We start from the raw sequence: 22,170 nt of genomic DNA, 5'->3' as shown, positions 1-22,170 counted from the left end.
CTTTTTCTTGATTAGATATTTTTCTTATAAAGAAATTTAGTTTCTCTGATTAGTTTCGGTTTTTACGAAGGCACAATTGGGAGATATTCTCTGGGGAATATTCACGATTACAGTAGAACCTCTATATACGAATATTGTGGGGACTGAAAAAAAATATTCTTATATAGAGGTTATTCTTATATGGAAGTCCACCTTGGAAAGATCAAAACAAAATTGTTATACATAGACCTGCGAAAAATACATGCATAAGCATATGAAGCACCAAAATGTGGTACAAATATTGTTTAGTTTACAAACAAGGATATATGAATTTAGTGTGCACTACATATCCACACAAAACTCAACAAGGACTTGGAAAATATGCAAAACAAAGCATCAAACTCACTTAGAAGTAAAAGAATCTTGCAGAAATGGTTACAAAAATCTCTTCATCTTAAACTGTGGTGTATGACAAGACATATATTATTTATATTTTAATGCAATTATTTTTATATGGAGGTAAGTTCCTTAAGACGGGACCGGAAAAAATATGACTTAATCCAATATGGAGTTTATTCTAAAATACAACTGGCCTAAGTCGGGACCATAAATTTTTATTCTTATATGGAGGTTATTCATATATTGAGTATTCTTATATGGAGTTTCTACAGTATATGGGGCTGGACTTTGACTAAGGGGTACTATTAATTTGGTATACCCATCATATATGTGAAATAATATCATTTGATGATGTGACGATTCACAATCAAACAAGTATACTAACAATAACATCAAACAACAAGTAATTTCAACAAATCGATCTTTTTCAGTGGAATGATTTGATATCGATAAAAAAAATTGTGTTTTTAAGTTATTTAGTTTTCGGTCGGTTTTGTAATACCTTATTCAAAATATCTTTATAGTGTTTGATAGATCTATATTAAAAAGAACTCCATTGTTTTTTACTCTATATTTTCTTGATGGTAAGAATTATCAAATTCAAGACCTCCATTAATACTTCTTTAATTTTCAACTTGAGTTTTAATGGTGTCGTCTTGTTCTTTTGATCTTCCATTGTAAGATTTAATAACAGGGTAAAGAAACATGGACTTTGCTGAGAAATCCTAGAAGAAAGAAGTCGATCCAATGCTACAACCAAGAAAATTTAGCGAAATTGTTGAATACCCAGATAACTACTCACTCTCGGTATTGATGTTAGTTTGAATGCAATACACACTGTTATAGTCGGTATTGTTTTGCTGATGAAACCAATACCGACTGTATTAGTCGGCTTTGTTTGTAGGTCGAACCGACTGAAATTAAATTATATGGGTATTGTTGCCTGTTAGGAGGCGACATGGTCAATTTTCATGATTCCAATACCGATTGTTAGTCATCAATGCCGATTCCATTTGAACCAATGCCAATTGTCAACAAATTTTGGGTACTTGAAGATAATTTAGCCATTACAAAAAAAAAAAAAAAAAAAAAAAGAATATATATATATATTTATTTATTTATTTTGTATCCTCGAATTTGTAAGAGTTTATGGTTTTACTTTTTAGAATATTCATTAAATGCAACGAATCCGCATAGAAAGCAACCCATTTTCAGATTGGTATATCTAGCCTAGAAAGCTATGAAGAATTTGCATTCAAATTTCGAGGCATTTATCTAATTGATCCAAGCGGGCAGCAATAACATAATAGCCGGACAAGCCATTCCACAAAAGAAAAACAAAATCTTGTGTAATACAAACGAAACATACACTAATACTAAAGAGAACACAAGAGCTACTCATGTTTTCTCCTTCACCTTCTCGTGCAGAATTCATTTTTGGCCGTGTCCATCTCCATGATCCCTCTCATATGCATTAAACAAATTCTGTTTAATCTCCTTGCGACCTTTTCTCATTTCTGAACCCGTTTTCTTACGCTCTACTATTTTAACAATATTGATTTTTTCTGCTTTTCAAAATATTCATGAAGATTGTATTCTAAAGTTGATGATTGTGCGACATCTTGATTTGCAATTTCAGTTTCTTTTTGCTTTTGTGTTACCCGATCCATCAAATATTTTTGCTCATTAAGATTAGAATTACCATGTGGAAATCCTCCACTGTTGGGTTGAGGATTTGAGCTTCTTTCTGGTGAAGCATGAGGAAACTCTTGAGAAGCATTTGTAGTTTCATAAGGTAATTCCTCTTGAAACTCGTAGAGTATTTCCTTGTCATTCCTCTCGAGTTTTTAGTCGCCGCATTTTAGATCTTTATAAATTAGTTATTACAAAACACGTTTTAAAAATCAATTTAACCATTTGAAATGCGACTTACTAAATCGACTTCCACCTCATCGCTCGCAACTTGACGAACTGCTTGCATCATCAAAGCTACTCATATGATCATATCTTTGCCGATTGCACTAAAACGACCTGACAACCCAGAAAAAAGCTTATGAACATTCCCAAAGAGTATTATGTTGTTGTTGAGCACCATTAATAGAATCAAGTGTAAACATTACACAAACTCTGCAAATAACCTTATCTTTATCCAGACTATACTTTGGACCACGAGTTTTCTTTCGAATATTTTATGCTGAAGTATTTGGTGGTTGTGATGAAGTGGACCTTGTTTTTGACTTGTTTTGCTTCTGTTGTAGAGATTATTAAGAGTTTGAAAGTGAAAAATTATGTTGAAAGTGAGATTATAAAAAAAAATTGGATGTAGAAGGTATAATTTTAGAGTTAAAAGTAATAAAATTCGTACGGAATGAGATTATAACGATTGGATTGAACTAGCTATAATCAACTCAAAGTGGGACAGTCGGCTCTGAGTGAGACAATTGTCATCCCAATTAGAACCGAGCCCTCTACCTCATTTACATATTTGCCTATGCCATTATGGGATGGAAATGAACAGATCTCATTTTCCCACCCCCACCATCTTTGACTTAGGTTTGTAGTTTCTTTGGGACGAGAGAGCCCACATAATTGCAACAGGCAAAAGGTAACAATTGTCGAACTTTATTTCCCATCTTCTCACCTTTGCTTATTGTCCATGAAAATTGTTCTTTTACCTTCACCTTGTGAATCCAAGAAGGGTCCGTTCTTGAGATAAAGTAGTTCCATGCCTTTTTCAGAGTAGGATCCAAAAAAGCGTTCTGAAGTTCTCCGAGCAGTGCCAAAATCAATTGTATCACAAAAGAAAAATAAAATCTAGTCTAATACAAACGAAACACACACTGACACTAAAGAGAAACACGAGAGCTACTCATGTTATCCCCTTCACCTTCTTGTTCGTTTCCTTGGCTGTCTAACCTCTGCTTCAGCCTCTTTTTCTCTTTCTCTAGTTCTCTTTGAAGATGATGGCGGCGGCAGCAGTGGTGCTTTCTTTGGTGGTCTCCCCACACTTCTCTTTACTGGACTGCTTTCTTGAGCCCTTTGTCTTTTCGATGAACCCTGTCTTGTAACTTGATCACCCTGTCTTGTAACTTGATCGTCTTTCTTACTGCCACTACCACTACCTTTACCTCGATGCTTTTCATCCTTACTACTCCCTCCTTTTTCTCCTCTAGTAGTATTAGAGTTGTTTCCTGAAGATGAATTCTTTAACGTCTCTAACAATTTAACGTTATTGGACGAAGTAGAAGTCGTCTTCATTCTATTTAAGAAGTTTGCCGCACTTTTCTTCTTAGCTACTGTATCTGTCAATGCTGTTGATGCATTGTTACTGTCATTCTTTTTATCTTTCTCTTTCTTAGTCTCTAAATTAGTCTCGTCTCCACCAAAACCACTGCCACCCTTTGAACTATTTCTGTCAGTGTTGTTGTTATTGCGGTTCTTAAAGTTTGATGCTGAACTCCTCGCACCAGAAACAGATCTTTGCCCTTTTCGTTTGCTAAACACGATTTGTTCTTCCACTGCAGAAGCATTTTCTTTCAGTTTCTTATCCAAAACTGGTTTCTCCTCAACAATCTTCTGATCTGATCCTTTGAATTCAACTGGTTTAGCGCTGTTTCCCGCCTTAGCAGAGATTGAGCTGCGTTTTCGACACGCAAAGATCAGGCCAGTTGGTTTCGATTTTGGCAGGAACGAATCCGAAAGTTCAGGATCAGATTTAGGCAAGAGTAATGTTGATTGCTGTAGTTTTGGCGCAGTGGGTTCTCTAGGTGAGGGGTTGTTGTTTTGACTACGAGATGATGATGACCTTGACGATCTTGACGATATTCCTTTGAGAACCAAATCACGGAGCTCGGTAGCTGCAACTGATTCTGATGAATTCTTCGGGTAAAAGACAATAGCATTATTGAAAAGAAGTAACAAATCTCTGAAGAATTTCCAGCTGCAACTACCATTGTAGCTACCTTCTTTCAATCTTGTTCGAATAGTTTTGATATCTATATGTTGTCTGATTAGACCTTTGTACTCACTTGTTTCCTACATCAAAAAAAAAACAAAAAAATAAATAAAATGGTCCACGCGGAGTCAAAAGATCATTATTGACCAAGATAACGATCCTGTACTAGTATAGTAGTATACGAGCGTTTTAAGCTATAAATATAATTAAGGCTGCTTAACGAGTAATTACAACCTAGAAAATGCCAAAGACTTCGGCTAATGTACTGCGCAGCTGAGATTATCAAAGAATGATTTGGCTTGACATACAGTGATGCACGTATCTACTGACAAGGACTCAAAAGTTACCTATTTCGAAATTTCTCCACCAAGAAAAAAAAACTCCCTCTTTATTTTATTTTTTGAATTAATAATAATATTTATTTATTATTATTCTTTGCAAGAAAATACCAGAAACTAATATTCTTGTCTCGTTTCAATGTTTTATGGTCATAGAAATCTTGATGATAGATTTGGATTTCTAGGTGCGCAAACTACAAAGCAGTGTGTAATTCGTATAATCCTGAAAATTTGACAGTAAATAAAATGGTAGTAGTAACAAATAAATTACCTGGCTTTCGAGCCGGCTCTCGAAGAGGGAGCCAAACTTGTGAGAAAGAATCATGTCGAGAAAACCAAGCAACGGTGGTTCTTCTTCTGATTTAACAGAGCTCCGTTTGATGGCGGGAGAAACCTCGTCTGTTTCTCGTTCTTCACCGCTACTACTTCCGGAAGTGATTTTCCTCCGTCGATTTCTCTTTGATAAGCTCGCAGAACTTTGCACGTCGCTACTCTCTTTTGTCCCTTCTTCTCCTCCATTACCACCACTTTTTGACTCAGCCACCGATTCCCATAACTCGGTTGGTTCACGAGTTTCTGTAACAGGGATCGTCGTCTCCGATGATTTCTTCACGTCTCGAACAACTGAATCTTTGGCAATAGTTTCAGAACTTCCATTGCACGAATCTTCCCCCAATCGATCCTGTTTCTCTGTAACTGTTTCTGGTATTTTCTCAACTTCTGGACTCTTCTTCTTCACATCTTTTAGATCTGATGAATTAGACTCGTTAAATGACTGATTATCCCGGTCAGATTCATCACCAGGAACCGGTTTATCGGCTTTATTCTCAATCGGGGATCGTAGCGGTTCAGTTTGAATCTGCTTCCCATCTTCTTCTTCCTCTTTGGCTCTGTTTTCCAATAGATCTGGTTTTACATCTAAATTATTAATATTATTATCTTTCTTTAAGCTTTCTTCTCTTTCTTCTTCCAATCTCCTTACTTTCAATTGCAAAGACCTGAAAATAAAATAAAAAAAGAACAGAGTAAATCAAATTGAATTGAATCGAGATCTAGGTCGTTATCCAGAAAAACAAAATTATCAAAGGAATAGAAAGGAATTACAAGATCGAAACATCATATTCTTGCACCTCGCGTCTAAGCTCTGCAACACGAAGTTTTCTCAACTCATCAAGCCAAGGAATCCTGTTGTTGTTGTTATTTGAATATAGATTTTCATCATCATTATCATTATGGTTATTATTATGGCGACGACCATCGGTTATTTCAGAATCATCATCATCAACGATCATAAATCTTTGATGAAGATCGTGGTATTTCTGTTTACAGTTGTGAGGTGTTACAATAGTATTAGTATTTTTGTTTTGTATTTCATTGGCAACTAATTCCCAGTTGCTAGTTCCATGTTTTTTAACAGCGCAGGCTAATAACAGTTCTTCCCATGTTCCCCATACCATCATATCTCGTATTCTTCCTCCTCCTCCTTCGTTGCCTCCCATTTTAAACCTAGGGTTTGGGATTTCGCCTTTTTATAAGTTCTCGTTTATATAAACGACGGAGGTCCATTTTTTCTAAACATGAAAATCAAGATGCACAAAATAAACGGTCAATATCCCAACATTTTAGATAACATGACAACAAAAAATGCAATATTAATTTAATCGTGCAAACATGCTAAATCAATCAGCAAAATATTCCATCGTTCAAAAATTTCTTTCTTTTTTTTTGAATCACACAATCAACGGACCAGAACGTGTTACCAATGTGGGTCCTAAGATTTCAGTGGGGCCCACAAATTCATATCCACGAACCAAAATAGCCTTCTGTGCTACACCTTTTATCCAGGACTAAAAAAACGAACGCTATTATTGGGGCGTCACACTCCAATAGAGGGGCTTCATTTGGATTTTTAATGTCCAAAAAAGTGATTATGGAATATCCTACCAAAAATATACACTGTCTACATTACCCTTTAACTAGAAGTGATTTTACGTCCAGGTTTGGATTAATTCCAACCGTAAAATTTTATTTGCATGTAATTTTACGTCCAGGTTTGGATTAGTTCCAACTGTATAAGTTCATTTTACGTCCAGGTTTCTTTTAATTCCAACCGTAGAATCTGATTTTACGTCCAGTTTTCTTTTAATTCCAACCGCAGAAGTGATTTTACGTCCAGGTTTGGATTAATTCCAACCGTAGAATTTTATTTGCATGTAGTTTTACGTCCAGGTTTGAATTAGTTCCAACCGTAGAAGCTCATTTTACGTCCACGTTCCTTTTAATTCCAACCGTAGAATCTGATTTTATGTCTAGTTTTCTTTTAATTCCAACCGTAGAAGTGATTTTACGTCCAGGTCTAGATTATTTCCAACTCTATAAGTGATTTTACGTCCAGGTTTGGATTATTTCCAACCGTAAAAGTTTATTTTACGGCCAATTTTTTTTCCCACAAAAACTTTGTCCCAGAATTCACCAAGTATACAACAAAATTCATTAATTTAATTTTTATCTAATTAAATTAAAATTAACTAAATAAAAGTTGTTTAGTCATTACAAAATTATTTTAGATAAGGGATTTTTGATATTACTAATGGATAATCCGTTTTTGTCCTATCAGGTGACGCCCCTCCAATGAATGTGACGCCCCAATAATAGCCTTCAAAAAAGAAGTTTGGCTTCGCCCAGGTTTGAACCGGAGACCTTCAGTGTGTTAGACTGAAGTGATAACCAACCACACCACGAAACCTTGAGGTGCCCACGCTGTGCAAGCTTACTAACTAAATCTAGGCTTATTGTCCACGATTTACTTACATTCAGTGGGCCACTGGGCAGCTTATTGTACACGAGGCCCAATTTGGATCACTAATTCACTATGCAAAGTCCGGGTAATAGTTGATTTTCTGTCACAGTTTACAAGCAAAATTTTGGGTTTAGGTTGGTCGCAGGGCAAACTTGGGATGCAAAATTTTTTTGGGTCACATAGTTTGGGGCATGAGGTAGATGATTTTAGGGAAAAAAGATGTTACATCAATGGCCCTTTCAGGTCACAGCGCGAAGAACATACAGGCCACGAGACATATTTACCATGAGGAAGATTTTGGGTGACAAAAAGAAGATCTTGGGATATAGAATGGATTGAGTGTGTGTAGCTCTTAGGCCTATTCCTACGGGTATGTCAGAAAAATGTTGTTCGGCATATCAGGTGACATGACAAATGAATTTTCCAATAGATCGTGCACAAAATATGTAGGATCAGAATCTCGCAACAATAATGTCTCAGCGAAATTATCAAAAGCACAACACAATAGCGTCACAGAACTATTTCAGGAAGAATATAACAAACGACGTCAGCTAGGATCATGAGAAAGATGTGATAGTACTGCGAAAATTAGAGAGCTTGTGAAATTAACATTCGTAAGGTTGCGATAATGTCGCAAACATATCCGAAAATAAAGGACAGATTAGTTGTCATCCACTATGTATTTTCCTATAAATAGTCGTTCAAGTTGTAAAGATGAGGGAGATCTTTTTTGAGTAAGAAACAAGTAAACAGGAGAGCTAATGTCTAGAACAGAGATCATTCTTGATTTCTTTATCTTTTCTTGTAAAAATATTCAAAGATTGTTCAATAAAATAAAGAGTTTAAACCTAAAATGAGTTGATTAATAATAAAATCATACGAGGAGTGTAGTGTAGGATTTCCTGCAACTACATAATGGCGCTAGAAACAGGGAGATTGAAGATCGAAAGTTGAAGATTGTTGATTGAGAATATTCAAGTCAAGAAAGTGATTAAATAAATCAGTGAATCAGTTAGAAGAAAGATGAATAGAATTAATGAAAATGGCAAAAGATTGGAGTGTAATATGGAAACAAAAACGATGGTTAATGAATTCCATGAAAACATCAAAGGAAGAATACATAAACGAAATTTTGAAGGAGAAAAGTTATGGCGGTAGAAAAAACATCACCCTTGAAAGATTGGGAAAAGCAAAAAATTGCATTCATGGCGGAAGAAATACCAGAAGAAAATTTGAACCACACATCTCCGTTGGTCATCACAGTGCCTATTACACGAAAAGAGAAGGGGACAACAATAAAATCCACAGGAGAATGGATGTTGAACAGAACTTTAATCGATACAGGAAGTTCAGTTGATATAATATTTTATCACGCATTCCGGGGAATGGGATTTAAAGATGAAGAAATGTCCAGTTCAACATATTTTGTTCACGTCTTCGGAAAATCCACAACAAAACCTAAAGGAGAGATAGTGGTACGAATTCCACTTGGAGAAATCGAAACACATGTAACATTGTGCGTAGTGGATATGGAATCACCATATAATATGTTATTAGGAAGATCATGGATACATGCGATAAAAGTTGTGGTATCAATGTTGCATCAATGTATTAAATTCCCCATTCCAAATGGAATAAGTGAAATCAGAGGAGATGTTGACAATGCGAAATTATGTCATCAGATTGAAGTAAAGCATTATGAAGGACAAGCAAAAAAGAAACAATTTCGCAGAAAATTGGCAAAGGAAGCAAAGAAAGAAGAAGAATTTAGAGTATATATGATAAGGGCAAAAGAAGGCAAAGGAATACCCAGCGAAATTTCGGAAGAAGGAGAAGAGCCTATGAAAACAATAAAAGAACCAACACCAATGGGAGAACCTAAACCCAGTTACACTTCCGCAGAACCAACAAAAGAAATAAACGTTAGGACTATAGAGGAACCTCTAATATTGAGAATCGGAACCAAAATGGATAAGGAAGAAGAAGAAAGAAATGTTAACTTGTTGCGAGAATATAAAGATGTTTTCGCAGGAAGCATGGATGAGATACCGGGAATAGATCCATCAATTGCATGTCACAAGTTGGAGATTAACAAAAATATGAGACCATTTAAACAGAGAATAAGAAAAATTGCAACAACTTACCATTCCCAAATAGAAGAAGAACTACAAAAAATGCTTGATGCATGAATCATAAGAGAAGCTAAATACCAAGAATGGATAGCGAATATCGTCATTGTCCCAAAGAAAAACAAAGGAATCAGGATTTGCATAGATTTCACTGATTTAAACAAAGCTTGCCCCAAAGATAGTTTTCCATTACCAGATATTCCTCAAATGGTAGAATCCGCAGCGGGAAACGATAGGGTATCATCTATAGATGGATACAAAGGGTATAACCAAATCCCTCTCGCTGAAGAAGATCAAGAACATACTGCTTTCTTTGCCCCTAGAGGTTTATATTGTTACACGAAAATGCCATTTGGTTTGCGAAATGCGGGAGCAACATACCAAAGAATGGTAGAGAAGGTGTTCGCAAAATGGATACACAAGACGTTAGAAGTATACGTGGATGACATGTTAGTAAAGAGTAAAGAAGCTAAAGACCATGTACAAGATTTGAGGGAGATTTTTGAACAAATGCGGCAATATAACATTAAATTGAATCCTGAGAAGTGTACTATTGGAGTTGCAACGGGAAATTTTTCAGGCTGCATTGTATCAAAGGAAGGAAAACAGGTTGATCCAGAAAAAGTGCAAGCAGTTCGTGACATGCCAACACCAGCAACAATAAAAGACGTACAGAAGTTGAGTGGGCTTCTAGCTTCACTGGGGAGATTCATTTCGCGATCATCAGACAAATGCAAATATTTTTTCGATATACTCAAGAAGGGTGCAAAATTTAAATGGAGTGATGAATGTGAAAAGGCTTTTCAAGGAATCAAAGAACATCTTATGAATACAACTATTTTACAAAAAGCAGAACCATGAGAAGAATTATTGATCTACCTTGCGACAACGTCGCATGCATTAAGTGTTGTGTTATTGCGAGTAGACGCAGGAGTGAAGAAACCCATTTATTACATTAGAAAAACTTTTAATACTGCTGAGAAGAATTACTCAAAGATTGAAAAGTTAATCTTAGCATTAGTTTATGCATCATTTGAGCTCCGCATATACTTTCAATCACACAAGATAAAGGTATTAACAAAAGTACTAATTGAATCAGTGATGAAGAATTCTAAAAGATCAGGAAGGGTGGAGAGATGGAACGCACAAGTAGGCCACTTTGATATTAAATATGAAATTTTGTCTTCACCAAAATCACAAGTTGTTGCGGATTTCTTGGCAGAATTTCCTTTAGAAGAAGATGAAGCAGTAGAAGAAATGATGGATGTAGAAGAAGAGCATGGAGATCCAAAAGATTTATTAACAGAACCAAATAGATGGGAAATATTGGTAGATGTATCATCAAATGGAGAAGGAAATGGAGTTGAAATTGTTTTAATTTCGCCAGAAGGAATAAAGATGGTTTTTTCATTCAGATTAGAATTTGCATCCACTAATAATGAAACAGAATATGAAGCTGTGATACATGCCTTAAAATTCGCAATAGAAATGAAACTAGAAAATGCAAGGATCACTAGTGATTCGCAGCTAGTTATTCGCCAAATAAAAGGAGTGTATACTACAAATGAACCATCCTTGAATAAATACAAGAAGCTGGTTGAAGAATTATCAGCGAAAATCCAAAAAATAAAATGGAGGCACATTTCAAGAAAGGATAATAGACTCGCAGATGTTTTTGCTTTCATCTCAAGCGTGATGACAGATCCAACTGCAAGATGCATAAAAATACAAACACTTATGTCACCATCAATCAATAAAGAAGAGGAAGATGTGGATGTGATGATAATAGATAATGAAAAAGAAGAACAAATAAATAATGTCGCAGACTGGAGAATGGAACTTCATGCATATTTGGCAAAAGGAGAAACACCAAGAAATAGATTGGAAACACACAAGTTAAAGAGCCGAGCAACGAATTTTGAATTAAGAGATGGGTTGTTATACCGAAAATCCTTTAGTGGACCATCACTCAGATGTTTGACACGAGAGGAAGGAGAAAAGGTGCTGAAAATGTTACATAGTGGAGATGCTGGCAATCATAGTGGAGGAAGATCTTTGGCACATAGAGCAAAAATGCAAGGTTATTACTGGCCATACATGCATGAAGATGCAAAACAAATATCAAGACGTTGCGAAGATTGTCAGCGGCATGGAAAGAAAATACATGCACCAGGAGCACCATTGTCATCTTCAACCAGTGTGTGGCCCTTTGGAAAATGGGGCTTAGATATTGTGGGGCCATTTTTACCAGGAACTGGACAAAGAAGATACTTAATAGTCGCAACAGATTATTTCACAAAATGGACAGAAGTGAAGGCAGTACAACATATTCGCGACAAAGATATCTTTACATTCATATTCGAAAATATCATTTGCAGATTTGGAATTCCTGCACAGTTGGTATCTGATAATGGGAAACAGTTTGAGGGAAGAATATAGAAATGTTACTTAATGCATTCAAGATAAAATGTGGAAAGTCACTCCTTTGTATCCACAAGCTAATGGGAAAGAAGCAACAAATAAAACAATTGCAGATATATTAAAGAAGAAATTGGAAGGACATCACAGAGCATGGTGCGAACAAGTACATAATGCAGTATGGGCTTATAATACAACTAGAAGAGAAGCTACTGGAATGTCACCTTTTTGTTTAACATACGGAGTTGAAGCGGTGTTACCAACAGAAGTTGTTATTCCGACAACAAAAAGAGAAGCTTGGGAGAAAAATCTTAGTGCGGGCTTAATTTTAAACAAACTTGATGAATTAGAAGAAAGAAGAGAAAAAGCTTTACAACATATGGAGAATTATCAGCGAAGATTAGCTCGAGAATATAATAAACGTGTCAAAGTACGCGAATTTCAACCAGGAGATTTAGTTCTGCGAGAAACACCAATATATCAGCGAGAAAATGGTGGAAAATTAGCGAAAAAATGGGATGGACCTTACATCATTAAGGAATAGTTGGAACATGAGCTTATAGATTAATGGATCCAGAAGGAAGAATGTTGGTCATAGATTGACAGACCATGGAACAGGTTGTATTAAAAAGATATTATCCGTAAGAAGCTTTGAGAAGTTATGGAATCTGAAAGAATAATTGCAAGATTACTCATATCAAAACAAGATCATGATGTGCGAAATTTTCGCAGAGATAATCACAGAACAATGACATAAAAGAAAGGGCGAACCTTTATGGCGTACACCCTAGTTCGCGAATAAAATTTCGCAAGAGGCAAATGTAAGACCTAAAGTACGTCATATTAGGGGGTACCTGTTGCATGGCTCAGGGAAAGGCTACACCGCCACCGGAACCTGAGTCATGGAGATTTGGGGTCAATAAAGCCCATCCGGGAGAGGCACCTTGGATTCTCAGCTTAAGCATATGACTTAGGTTGGGCGACTAAGGTAATAAGGACTCTCCCAAGGAGTGCAGAATCTGATCAAGGCGCCGAGGTACACGGTTGAGTCAAGAGTGCGGGGCGTTTGAAGCGTCCTTGCCATTCTTGACAAGTCTTGGCTCATACTGCACTCGGCCTGAAGAAAACCCCACTTAGGGTGCAGTCTCGTAACCATAAGCCCTATAGGTAAAAGGGATAAGAGGCTGCGAAAACAACTGGTTGTTGTTAAGACTGGATGGGAGGAGCTAACCTTGTATGGTAGAAGTACGCCTCCTTGAAGGGGCAACCAGGGGGAGATAAGGGCGGCACCCTCCATTAGGGAGCTGATAAGTGTCTTAAGACGCAAATGTCATGAGGCTTTTTATTCGCAAGGATATTAAGGCTTGTCATATTTGTGCAACAATCCTGAAGAGGCAATAATACAAAAAAAAATAAGACGAGATCAATGGGTTTTCGCATGAAAGTGCGAAGACGTCCTGCGATTTCGTCGCAAGACGGCAATGTCATGGGGCTTTATTTTCGCAAGAATATTTAGGCCTGTCATATTGTCGCAACATTCCTGAAGAGGCCATAATACAAAAGAAAAAGTTAAGGCAAGATCAATGGGTTTTTGCATGAAAGTGCAAGGACGTCCTGCGATTTTGTCGCAATGACAAAGGTGGCATAATAAGACCTTTAATTAGGAAGGCAAAATAAGACCATATGATAAAACAAATTAATTATAAGTATTCGCAACAGATTATTTTTGCAAGAAAGATAATGAGAGGCAAGTATGGGAATCAATACACAAGAAGCATTATCTTTCTCATCAACAAAATATTAAAAGAAAAGTTGATTCCAAAGTTGGTAGAAAATGTAATTCGCAAAAGTGATAAGACAATTCAAGAAGACAAAGCTAGATAAGAAGCTCAAGCTTCAATATTAATTCAGTAGCAGGAGATGACAAAATTCTTCGCCAATATTCTCGCAAGCCTCTCCTTCATTTCGGTTTTGATCTTCGCCATGACTAGCATCTTGATTATCGCCAGCAATTACTTCTTCAGGAGAAATTTCTTTCTCATTCTGATTAACACCAGCAGATACTTCTTTAGAAGGAACCTCTTCTTCATCTTCCAAGAAATTATCCTCTGCACCGCTTTCGTAATCATAATCACTATCAGCAGGACGAGGAACTTCAATCATCTACTTCTAAAGGATCAATTGATGTAGGAGGAAGAGAGTTGGACAATAAAATGTCATTTACAAGGACTTCAGCCGGAGATGAACTTGGCGAAGAAGTGCTCTCTGATGATTCCTATCTTGAATATCCTTAAAATAAGCAAGATAATCAAGTCTTCTTTGCTCGATCGCGAGAACCAGTAAGGTAGAGACAGCAATGCATTTTCTTTGCGAATTTTGGCATATTTAGCCTCCAAAACAGAAATAGAAGAATGAAGATTCTTCTCAGACTCTGCGAAAGAATACAAAATTTCATTAAGATAAGGAATTCAGAGAGATATGACAAAGAAAAGATAATTAAGGCAGTCAAACTATTATGACTACCTTCCTTTTGCGAAATAAGGTGTTGAATCAAAGACAGACAACTATTCTCCCAACGATCCATTGCGTCATCAAACTTATCTCCAACTAAACCTTTAAGTCGAGACTGAAGATTTTTCTCTTTAGAAATAAGAAAGGCATTTTTCTTCGCAAGAGAAGAATAAGATTCTTCTAATTTGGAATACTGTTCTTTAAGTTGATTCGCCTTTACACTTAAAGCTATTCTACCTTGAACGAGTGTATCTCTTTCAGCGATAGATGACTCTGTTACTTCTTTAAGTTCATTTCTCAAATAGCGAAGAGATTTCTCTTGGTCAGTACATACTTTTTGGAGAATACTAAGTTGTTGCGAAGATATCGCCATCTTGTTTAAATAAGTTCGCTTCTCTTGAGATAAGGTTTTATTCTCATCTGATAAAGTTTTCATCCCTAAATTATCTTTAGTTAAAGAATAAGAAAGACGAGATACTTCATTACTTAATAGATCTTGTCTTTGAACTAATTGGGTATTTTCATTGGTAAGATTATTTATCTGATCAAGAGAATATGAATAGAGGTTATCTAATTAGTTATATTGATCCATCAAGATTTCTTTATCAACACGGGCTTCTTCAACAGCAGATTCAAATTGATATCTCTCCATTATTCGTTTCTGGTTTAATGCTTAACATGCGAAAGAGGGATTTCAAGGATAATTAAACATGAGAAGGATAAAACCATCAAAAAGGCAAATTAAAGACATAGATAGGAAAATCATACCTCTCAATTCACCATTCTTCTTGCGAATATTGTCACGATCCAGCAAAACATTCTGAAGCTTCTGATTTTCAAGACGAAGAGCATTACATTCTTTTTCTAAAGCTGTCTGCGAAGCAGCTCTGTCAGAACCCAAATGCTTACTCAGAATTTCGCAAACATTAGACTTGATAGGATCATTAGAAGACATCTTTCCATCATCCAGAATTTCAGATAAAACTTTGAAAGCAATATCTATCCCTTCCACGGTTTCTTTCGAAAGAGGAAGAGATTTGGGTAGAGAACTGGTAGAGATAGAAGGTTGAGAAATATTCTCAATGGGAAGAGAAGAGGTTTCATTCGCAGAAGGATCCACAAGGGGGATTTCAATCATAGAAAATCAGCTGAAGAAATGTAGTCAGAGGCAGCATTTTCGCGAATTGGAGATAAAGGTTTATCTTGCGAAGATGTCGCAGGAGATTTGGAAGAAATGAGTAGGTGGAAGGGAACAGAAGTTGGAACAGTTTTAAGGTGGCGAGATTTCTTGAGAGGTTTATTAAGATCTTTATCACCCTACGAATTACAATCCAGATAAGAAACAGAGGAAACAATATTGTTATTAGAAAAAGATAGTGTTTCTTACTACCTTCTCATTCGCAGACTTTCTTTTATGTGCGACAACCTTATGCTGTGATTTGGGAATGTTAGGGTTCTGAACTGTAAATTTAGTGTTGGAGATAAAGGTTTATCTTGCGAAGATGTCGCAGGAGATTTGGAAGAAATGAGTAGGTGGAAGGGAACAGAAGTTGGAACAGTTTTAAGGTGGCGAGATTGCTTGAGAGGTTTATTAAGATCTTTATCACCCTGCGAATTACATTCCAGATAAGAAACAGAGGCAACAATATTGTTATTAGAAAAAGATAGTGTTTCTTACTACCTTCTCATTCGCAAACTTTCTTTTATGTGCGAAAACCTTATGCTGTGATTTGGGAATGTTAGGGTTCTGAACTGTAAATTTAGTGTTGGAGATAAAGGTTTATCTTGCGAAGATGTCGCATGATATTTGGAAGAAATGAGTAGGTGGAAGGGAACAGAAGTTGGAACAGTTTTAAGGTGGCGAGATTTCTTGAGAGGTTTATTAAGATCTTTATCACCCTGCGAATTACAATCCAGATAAGAAACAGAGGCAACACTATTGTTATTAGAAAAAGATAGTGTTTCTTACTACCTTCTCATTCGCAGACTTTCTTTTATGTGCGACAACCTTATGCTGTGATTTGGGAATGTTAGGGTTATGAACTGTAAATTTAGTGTTGGAGATAAAGGTTTATCTTGCGAAGATGTCGCAGGAGATTTTGAAGAAATGAGTAGGTGGAAGGGAACAGAAGTTGGAACAGTTTTAAGGTGGCGAGATTTCTTGAGAGGTTTATTAAGATCTTTATCACCCTGCGAATTACAATCCAGATAAGAAACAGAGGCAACAATATTGTTATTAGAAAAAGATAGTATCTCTTACTACCTTCTCATTCGCAGACATTCTTTTATGTGCGACAACCTTATGCTGTGATTTGGGAATGTTAGGGTTCTGAACTGTAAATTTAGTGTTGGAGCCGCTTTTGCTGAAATAACAAGAGTATGGGAATCACATAAACAACATCAAATAAGGCAATAAACAAGATCAATTTCAAATATATCAATCTCAGCAAAACTCATAAAGAAGAAAAGAGAAGACTAACCTTGATGAATCCATGAAAAATAATAGCAGGGAGATTGTCTCAAAGAAAATTACGAACTATGAAGATCTAGTATGAAGATGAAGAAGAACTTAAAAGATTGAAGAAGAAAGAAGAAAAATTGTAATAATGGAATTTGCAGAAGAACGATGAAGTTGCAGAGAAAATAAAAAGAAAGAAAAAGAGAGTGGTAATGAATATATATAGAGGGAATTTCTCCTCGAGAAAATAAACACGATTAATACGGAAAGATATAATCGGTTTAAAAGCAACGGTTACAAAAGACGTGTCGAGAAACAAATGGAGGAAAGAATACGTGTGATAAATGCAGAATATGAAGAGGAGAACAGCTGCGGCATTTCTCACATCATTCTCTACTTCGCAGAGAAGATATGAGAAGAGGCAAGATGTAGGATCAGAATCTCGCAACAATAATGTCTCAGCGAAATTATCAAAGGCACGACACAATAGCGTCACAGAACAATTTCAGGAAGAATATAACAAACGATGTCAGCTAGGATCATGAGAAAGATGTGATAGTCCTGCGAAAATTAGAGAGCTTGCGAAATTAACATTTGTAAGGTTGCGAGAATGTCGCAAGCCATATCCGAAAATAAAGGACAGATTAGCTGTCATCCACTATGTATTTCCCTATAAATAGTCGTTCAAGTTGTAAAGATGAGGGAGATCTTTTTTGAGTAAGAAACAAGTAAACAGGAGAGAGAAAGTCTAGAACAGAGATCATTCTTGATTTCTTTATCTTTTCTTGTAAAAATATTCAAAAATTGTTCAATAAAATAAAGAGTTTAAACCTAAAATGAGTTGATTAATAATAAAATCATACGAGGAGTGTAGTGTAGGATTTCCTGCAACTACAAAATAAACGGTCAATATCCCAACATTTTAGATAACATAACAACAAAAACGGCAACATTAATTTAATCGTGCAAACATGCTAAATCAATCAACCAAATATTTCATCGATCAATTCTTTTTTTGAATCATACAATCAACGGACCAGAATGTGTTACCAGTGTGGGTCCCAAGATTTCCGTGGGGCCACAAATTCATATCCACGAACCTGGGTTGCAAAGACGCGGACACGACCCGACGCCGACGCGGACACTACAAAATTCTCAGAAAATTAGGACGCGGACACGTATATACATGTTTTATTTATATTATATATATATATATAATCATGTATTTATACAGCAAAGTCAAGTATTTCGATCCTAAAAATTAGAAAATGATGCTACATGTGTATAAATTTCAAAAGGAAAGAAGATATCGTTGGTTTATACACGCCAAAGGTCAAACAATCAGTCACTATTAAACACATGGCACAATCAAAATGCATTCTTAAAACAACACATGCCCAACTAAGGGTATGCGTGATGTGATTTCCAATTACAAAATCCTAATAAAGACCTAAATTATTGATCTAAATGTTTGTCTTTCTTCATTTGGTTAATAATAATAAAAATAAAGGAAGAAGTTTAAATGAAAATAAAAAAAAAAATGCGTCGGACACGCGTCATCGGTGCGTCCAAATCAGACACGCGCAGGACGCGCAAATTGATGCATCGAACACGTGTCGTGTCAGTGTCCCGTGTCCGACGTGAGTCGGACGCGAATACGGCTCAAGAAATGGAGTGTCCGTGCAACCCAGCCACGAACCAAAATAACCTCCAGTGCTCCACCTTTTATCCGGACTAGTCAACCTTTGAACACAGCTATGAAAATCACTATATGTGAGGTGTGTGACGAATGTTATTGGACAACAACATGTTCAATTCCATATTAACAAATTTTTGAACATTTAGAATAAGAGGCCGATTTTACTAAAAATCTCTCATGAGCATGACCGGCGATATACATGGAACAATTTAAAGTGTGTTAGAATGCGCATCTATATGCAGTTTTATCGTCCACTGCAGGTACATACCTTGTCTTCAATGCAGATTTTTTAGAAATGTGGCAGAAAATTTTCGGTAGGGTAATAGAATTAGAAGCATAAAGAAAAAACATTCTTCTTCCTCTTGCTCAGATTTAGTCCTTTTGGACTAGATATGAGTAAGGATATTTAGTTTTTTTATGAATTAAAGTAGTCTAATTTGTAGTTTTAGGTTTTGGTTTTGTTGTTTTTGGTGTCTATGGACACATTTCTTCGCTATTTGGGCGATATTTTCTTCGTCTTTAGGACGATTTTCTCTTCTCTCTAATAGCGATTCTCTCAAATCTCCATGGTGTTTCTTGGCTTGCTATTCTCGATTCATCAAGAATATTTATGATTCTGCTCGGATTCGTTTTGGATTCATCTTCAAAAAGAGGGATTTAGGGCATCCGGATTCGTTTGGATCTACAAGATTTTGGGAAAATTACTCCATTTTAATTGGAGCATCTCTTGTTGAAGAAGATAGTTATTTCAAATGGTCGGAGTTGATCCCGGTTCACACCATCATTCTTTAATACTACTGGTACAAAAATTGGATATCTTTGTGGTGCATGGCTCTTTCTCTTCGCGGTGTATTTGTAATTGGTGTCATCATTTGTATTTGGGTTTTGATTATCTTGTATTTTTGTGTTTTTGATAATCATGTAATCATTATTTTGGTTTGAATTAATTGAAATGTGATTTCCAAAAAAAAAGAATTAGCTTGTCATAAATTTCGGTAGAGTAGTAGAATTAGAAAAAATTGGTTTGGTCCAGATTTGAAGATTCGAATCGGAGACCTTTAGTGGGTTTGACCGACGTGATAACCAACTACACCACGAAACCATGAGGTGCCCAAGCTGAGCATAACTGGTATATAGGGGTGAGCATTTGGCCCGTTATCCACGGATTTAACCGGGACCAACCGCATTTTTGCGGATGGTTTCCCGAACCATTCGTTAATGAGTTGGATGCGGATGGGATTTTTGAAATCCAACGAATTACGGATTGGGTCTGGATGCAACCTTGAAAATCCGTTGGACATCCATAACCGTTATACGAAGAATATTTATATAGTTTTTAGAAAATATATGGCTAGTTTAGGAGTTCTTAAAGTGTTTGTTGGAGTGTTGTTCATGGCGTTTTTATATTTATATACATATATGGAATGTGTATGTTTTATAGGAAATTGTCTATGTTGGTTTTATTTTTCCATTATAAATTTTAATTATAAGAAATCCATTGGATTATCCGTACCAAATCCGTTCATCCGTGCATCCATTGGAAGTTGGATTAGATGTGGATGCCAAATTTGAAATCCGTAATTAATTGGATTGGATGTGGATGAGGTAAAAACCGGTCCATACCGGCCCACGCTCACCCCCGCTGGTATATGGTATATAACTAAATCTAGTCTTTGAAGTATGAAAACACCGTTTATTGGGCTGCGAGGCAGCTTATTGTACACGAGGCCCATTTTAGATCACTGATTCCATATGCGGTTAGTTTTTTTTTTTTTTGAGTAGAAAGGTTAAAACTTTGTTGATGTAAGAAAAAACAAGAAGGGTAGAACCGTAAGTACAATTTCGTTCAAACTGATTACAAATTAGCTATCAATGATAACTTTCCAGTGGGTAACAAGGTCCCTAGATGGAGTTGTTCTAAACCATTTGTTTTCCAAGCACCGAAAAAAGATAGAGCTTTTCACTTCATTGATGATGAGTTTAATCGGCCTTGGTGACTTTTTTTTTTGCCATAGTTCTTCTATTTCTTTCATTCCATAAGACCCAACATATTGTGAAAAAAAGAGTGGGCCAAATTTTCCTCCCCTATTTCTCCATTTTCTCACTTTCAATACCATTAACTGAGACGGCAAATCACTTTCCATGCCAGATTTTCCTCCCCCATATGCGGGTTAGTTGATTGTCAGTTTACAAACAAAATTTTTGGTTATGATATATTTTAGTTTAGGTTGGTCACAAGGCATATTTGAGATGCAAGAAAAAAATTGTCTCAATTGCATTGTAAATTTTGGACAAAGATGAGTGGTTATTCTTGTTATCCTCCTTTAGTACCGGTGAAATACTCATTGTCCTCATTTTAGCTACCTTGTCCATTTCTTTAGGAGTTAGCTTTGCCGTCATGAAATGTCCTTCAAGATGCTCCGGACGAGGATGATTATGACAACCTTGCATAACCCTATAGAGAACCCATCCACCCTTATCTTCGTTGTAATTAAATGCAAGCTTGAATGGGCAATTAATTTTCTTTGGGAAAGTTTTGTTCTTCCTATTTATCTTTCCTTTATAAACATAACCCTTCCTCTTGTAGCTTTTATCGGGATCACCGCTTCTCTCACAAACCATTTCAAAGCGAGTTTTTCTTTCTCTCCCATTCAATACTAATACGCACATGTCTTTTTGTGCATGTTGTCTAGCCCAACTCTTTGCATCTTCCGGATTTGTGAATACAAAGTCATTCATGTAGTGATGGGATGTGTCATCATACAAAATACCAACTGGGGAAGGTTGGTTTTCCATTGGTTCTATTGGATCACATGGAACCTACAAGTAATAGCACAACGTCAATACCATACAAAAATTGCTTACAAGTTCGGCAATGTAAATTTTTTTATCGACCATACCGAACAAAAAGTTCGGTTATGTAGTTTCCAGAAATAAATTGGGGCCTTACCGAACTCGATCTTTAGATTTTCTATGTACAACTTCGGCAATGAAACTGAAAAACTCGACTGATCCGAACTCAAAGTTTCGGTTAGAAACGCTTTATTTATATTTTCTGCGACCTTACCGAACAGAAAGTTCGGTGACAAAATTGTTGATATCGACTCAACCGAACAATGCACTGTAAACTCTATAAAAATAGTTCGGTTACATGTTCTGGAAAAATATAACTGAACTCTAAAAAATCACCATTAACATGTAGTTCGGTTACCTGCGTCTGCTAAATTTAGTAACCGAACTACACATTAAGAACGGTTCGGTTACCTCGCAAGCTAAATTTGGTAACCGAACTAACTTGACCTGACCGATTTTTTTCCAGAAATTTTGAGTTTGGCCAAATTTTTGCACAATTCAAGCTACATTAACTAAATATGAGGCATACCTGAGTACCCATAGCTTCATCTTCAGGTTGTGGCTGATAAAATCCATCATTTGTTTGGTTAGCTTGAGGGACAAAAAGCTTTCATCGTCTAACAAATAACTC

At 36.2% G+C, this 22,170-nt stretch overlaps 1 protein-coding gene and 1 non-coding gene across 2 annotated transcripts; both read right to left on the bottom strand.

Annotated features, from left to right (window-relative positions):
• Positions 1-2,732: 2,732 nt before the first annotated feature.
• Positions 2,733-6,209, bottom strand: LOC113309827 (general transcriptional corepressor trfA-like). The gene is made up of 3 exons (XM_026558341.1): positions 5,776-6,209; positions 4,943-5,669; positions 2,733-4,413 (listed from the first exon to the last, which is right to left on the bottom strand). The coding sequence occupies exons 1-3, from the start codon at positions 6,168-6,170 to the stop codon at positions 3,262-3,264; spliced, it is 2,274 nt and encodes a 757-aa protein (XP_026414126.1). The 5' UTR covers positions 6,171-6,209; the 3' UTR covers positions 2,733-3,261.
• Positions 6,210-7,343: 1,134 nt separating this feature from the next.
• Positions 7,344-7,417, bottom strand: TRNAV-AAC. Its single transcript has one exon. It is a non-coding gene; the product is annotated as a tRNA-Val (tRNA).
• Positions 7,418-22,170: the final 14,753 nt, after the last annotated feature.

Source organism: Papaver somniferum, chromosome 9 (genome assembly GCF_003573695.1).
Source record: "Papaver somniferum cultivar HN1 chromosome 9, ASM357369v1, whole genome shotgun sequence".
Classification (NCBI taxonomy): Eukaryota; Viridiplantae; Streptophyta; class Magnoliopsida; order Ranunculales; family Papaveraceae; genus Papaver; species Papaver somniferum.
Note: the sequence above shows the minus strand (reverse complement) of the source record. Positions and strands in the feature narration are given on the sequence as shown.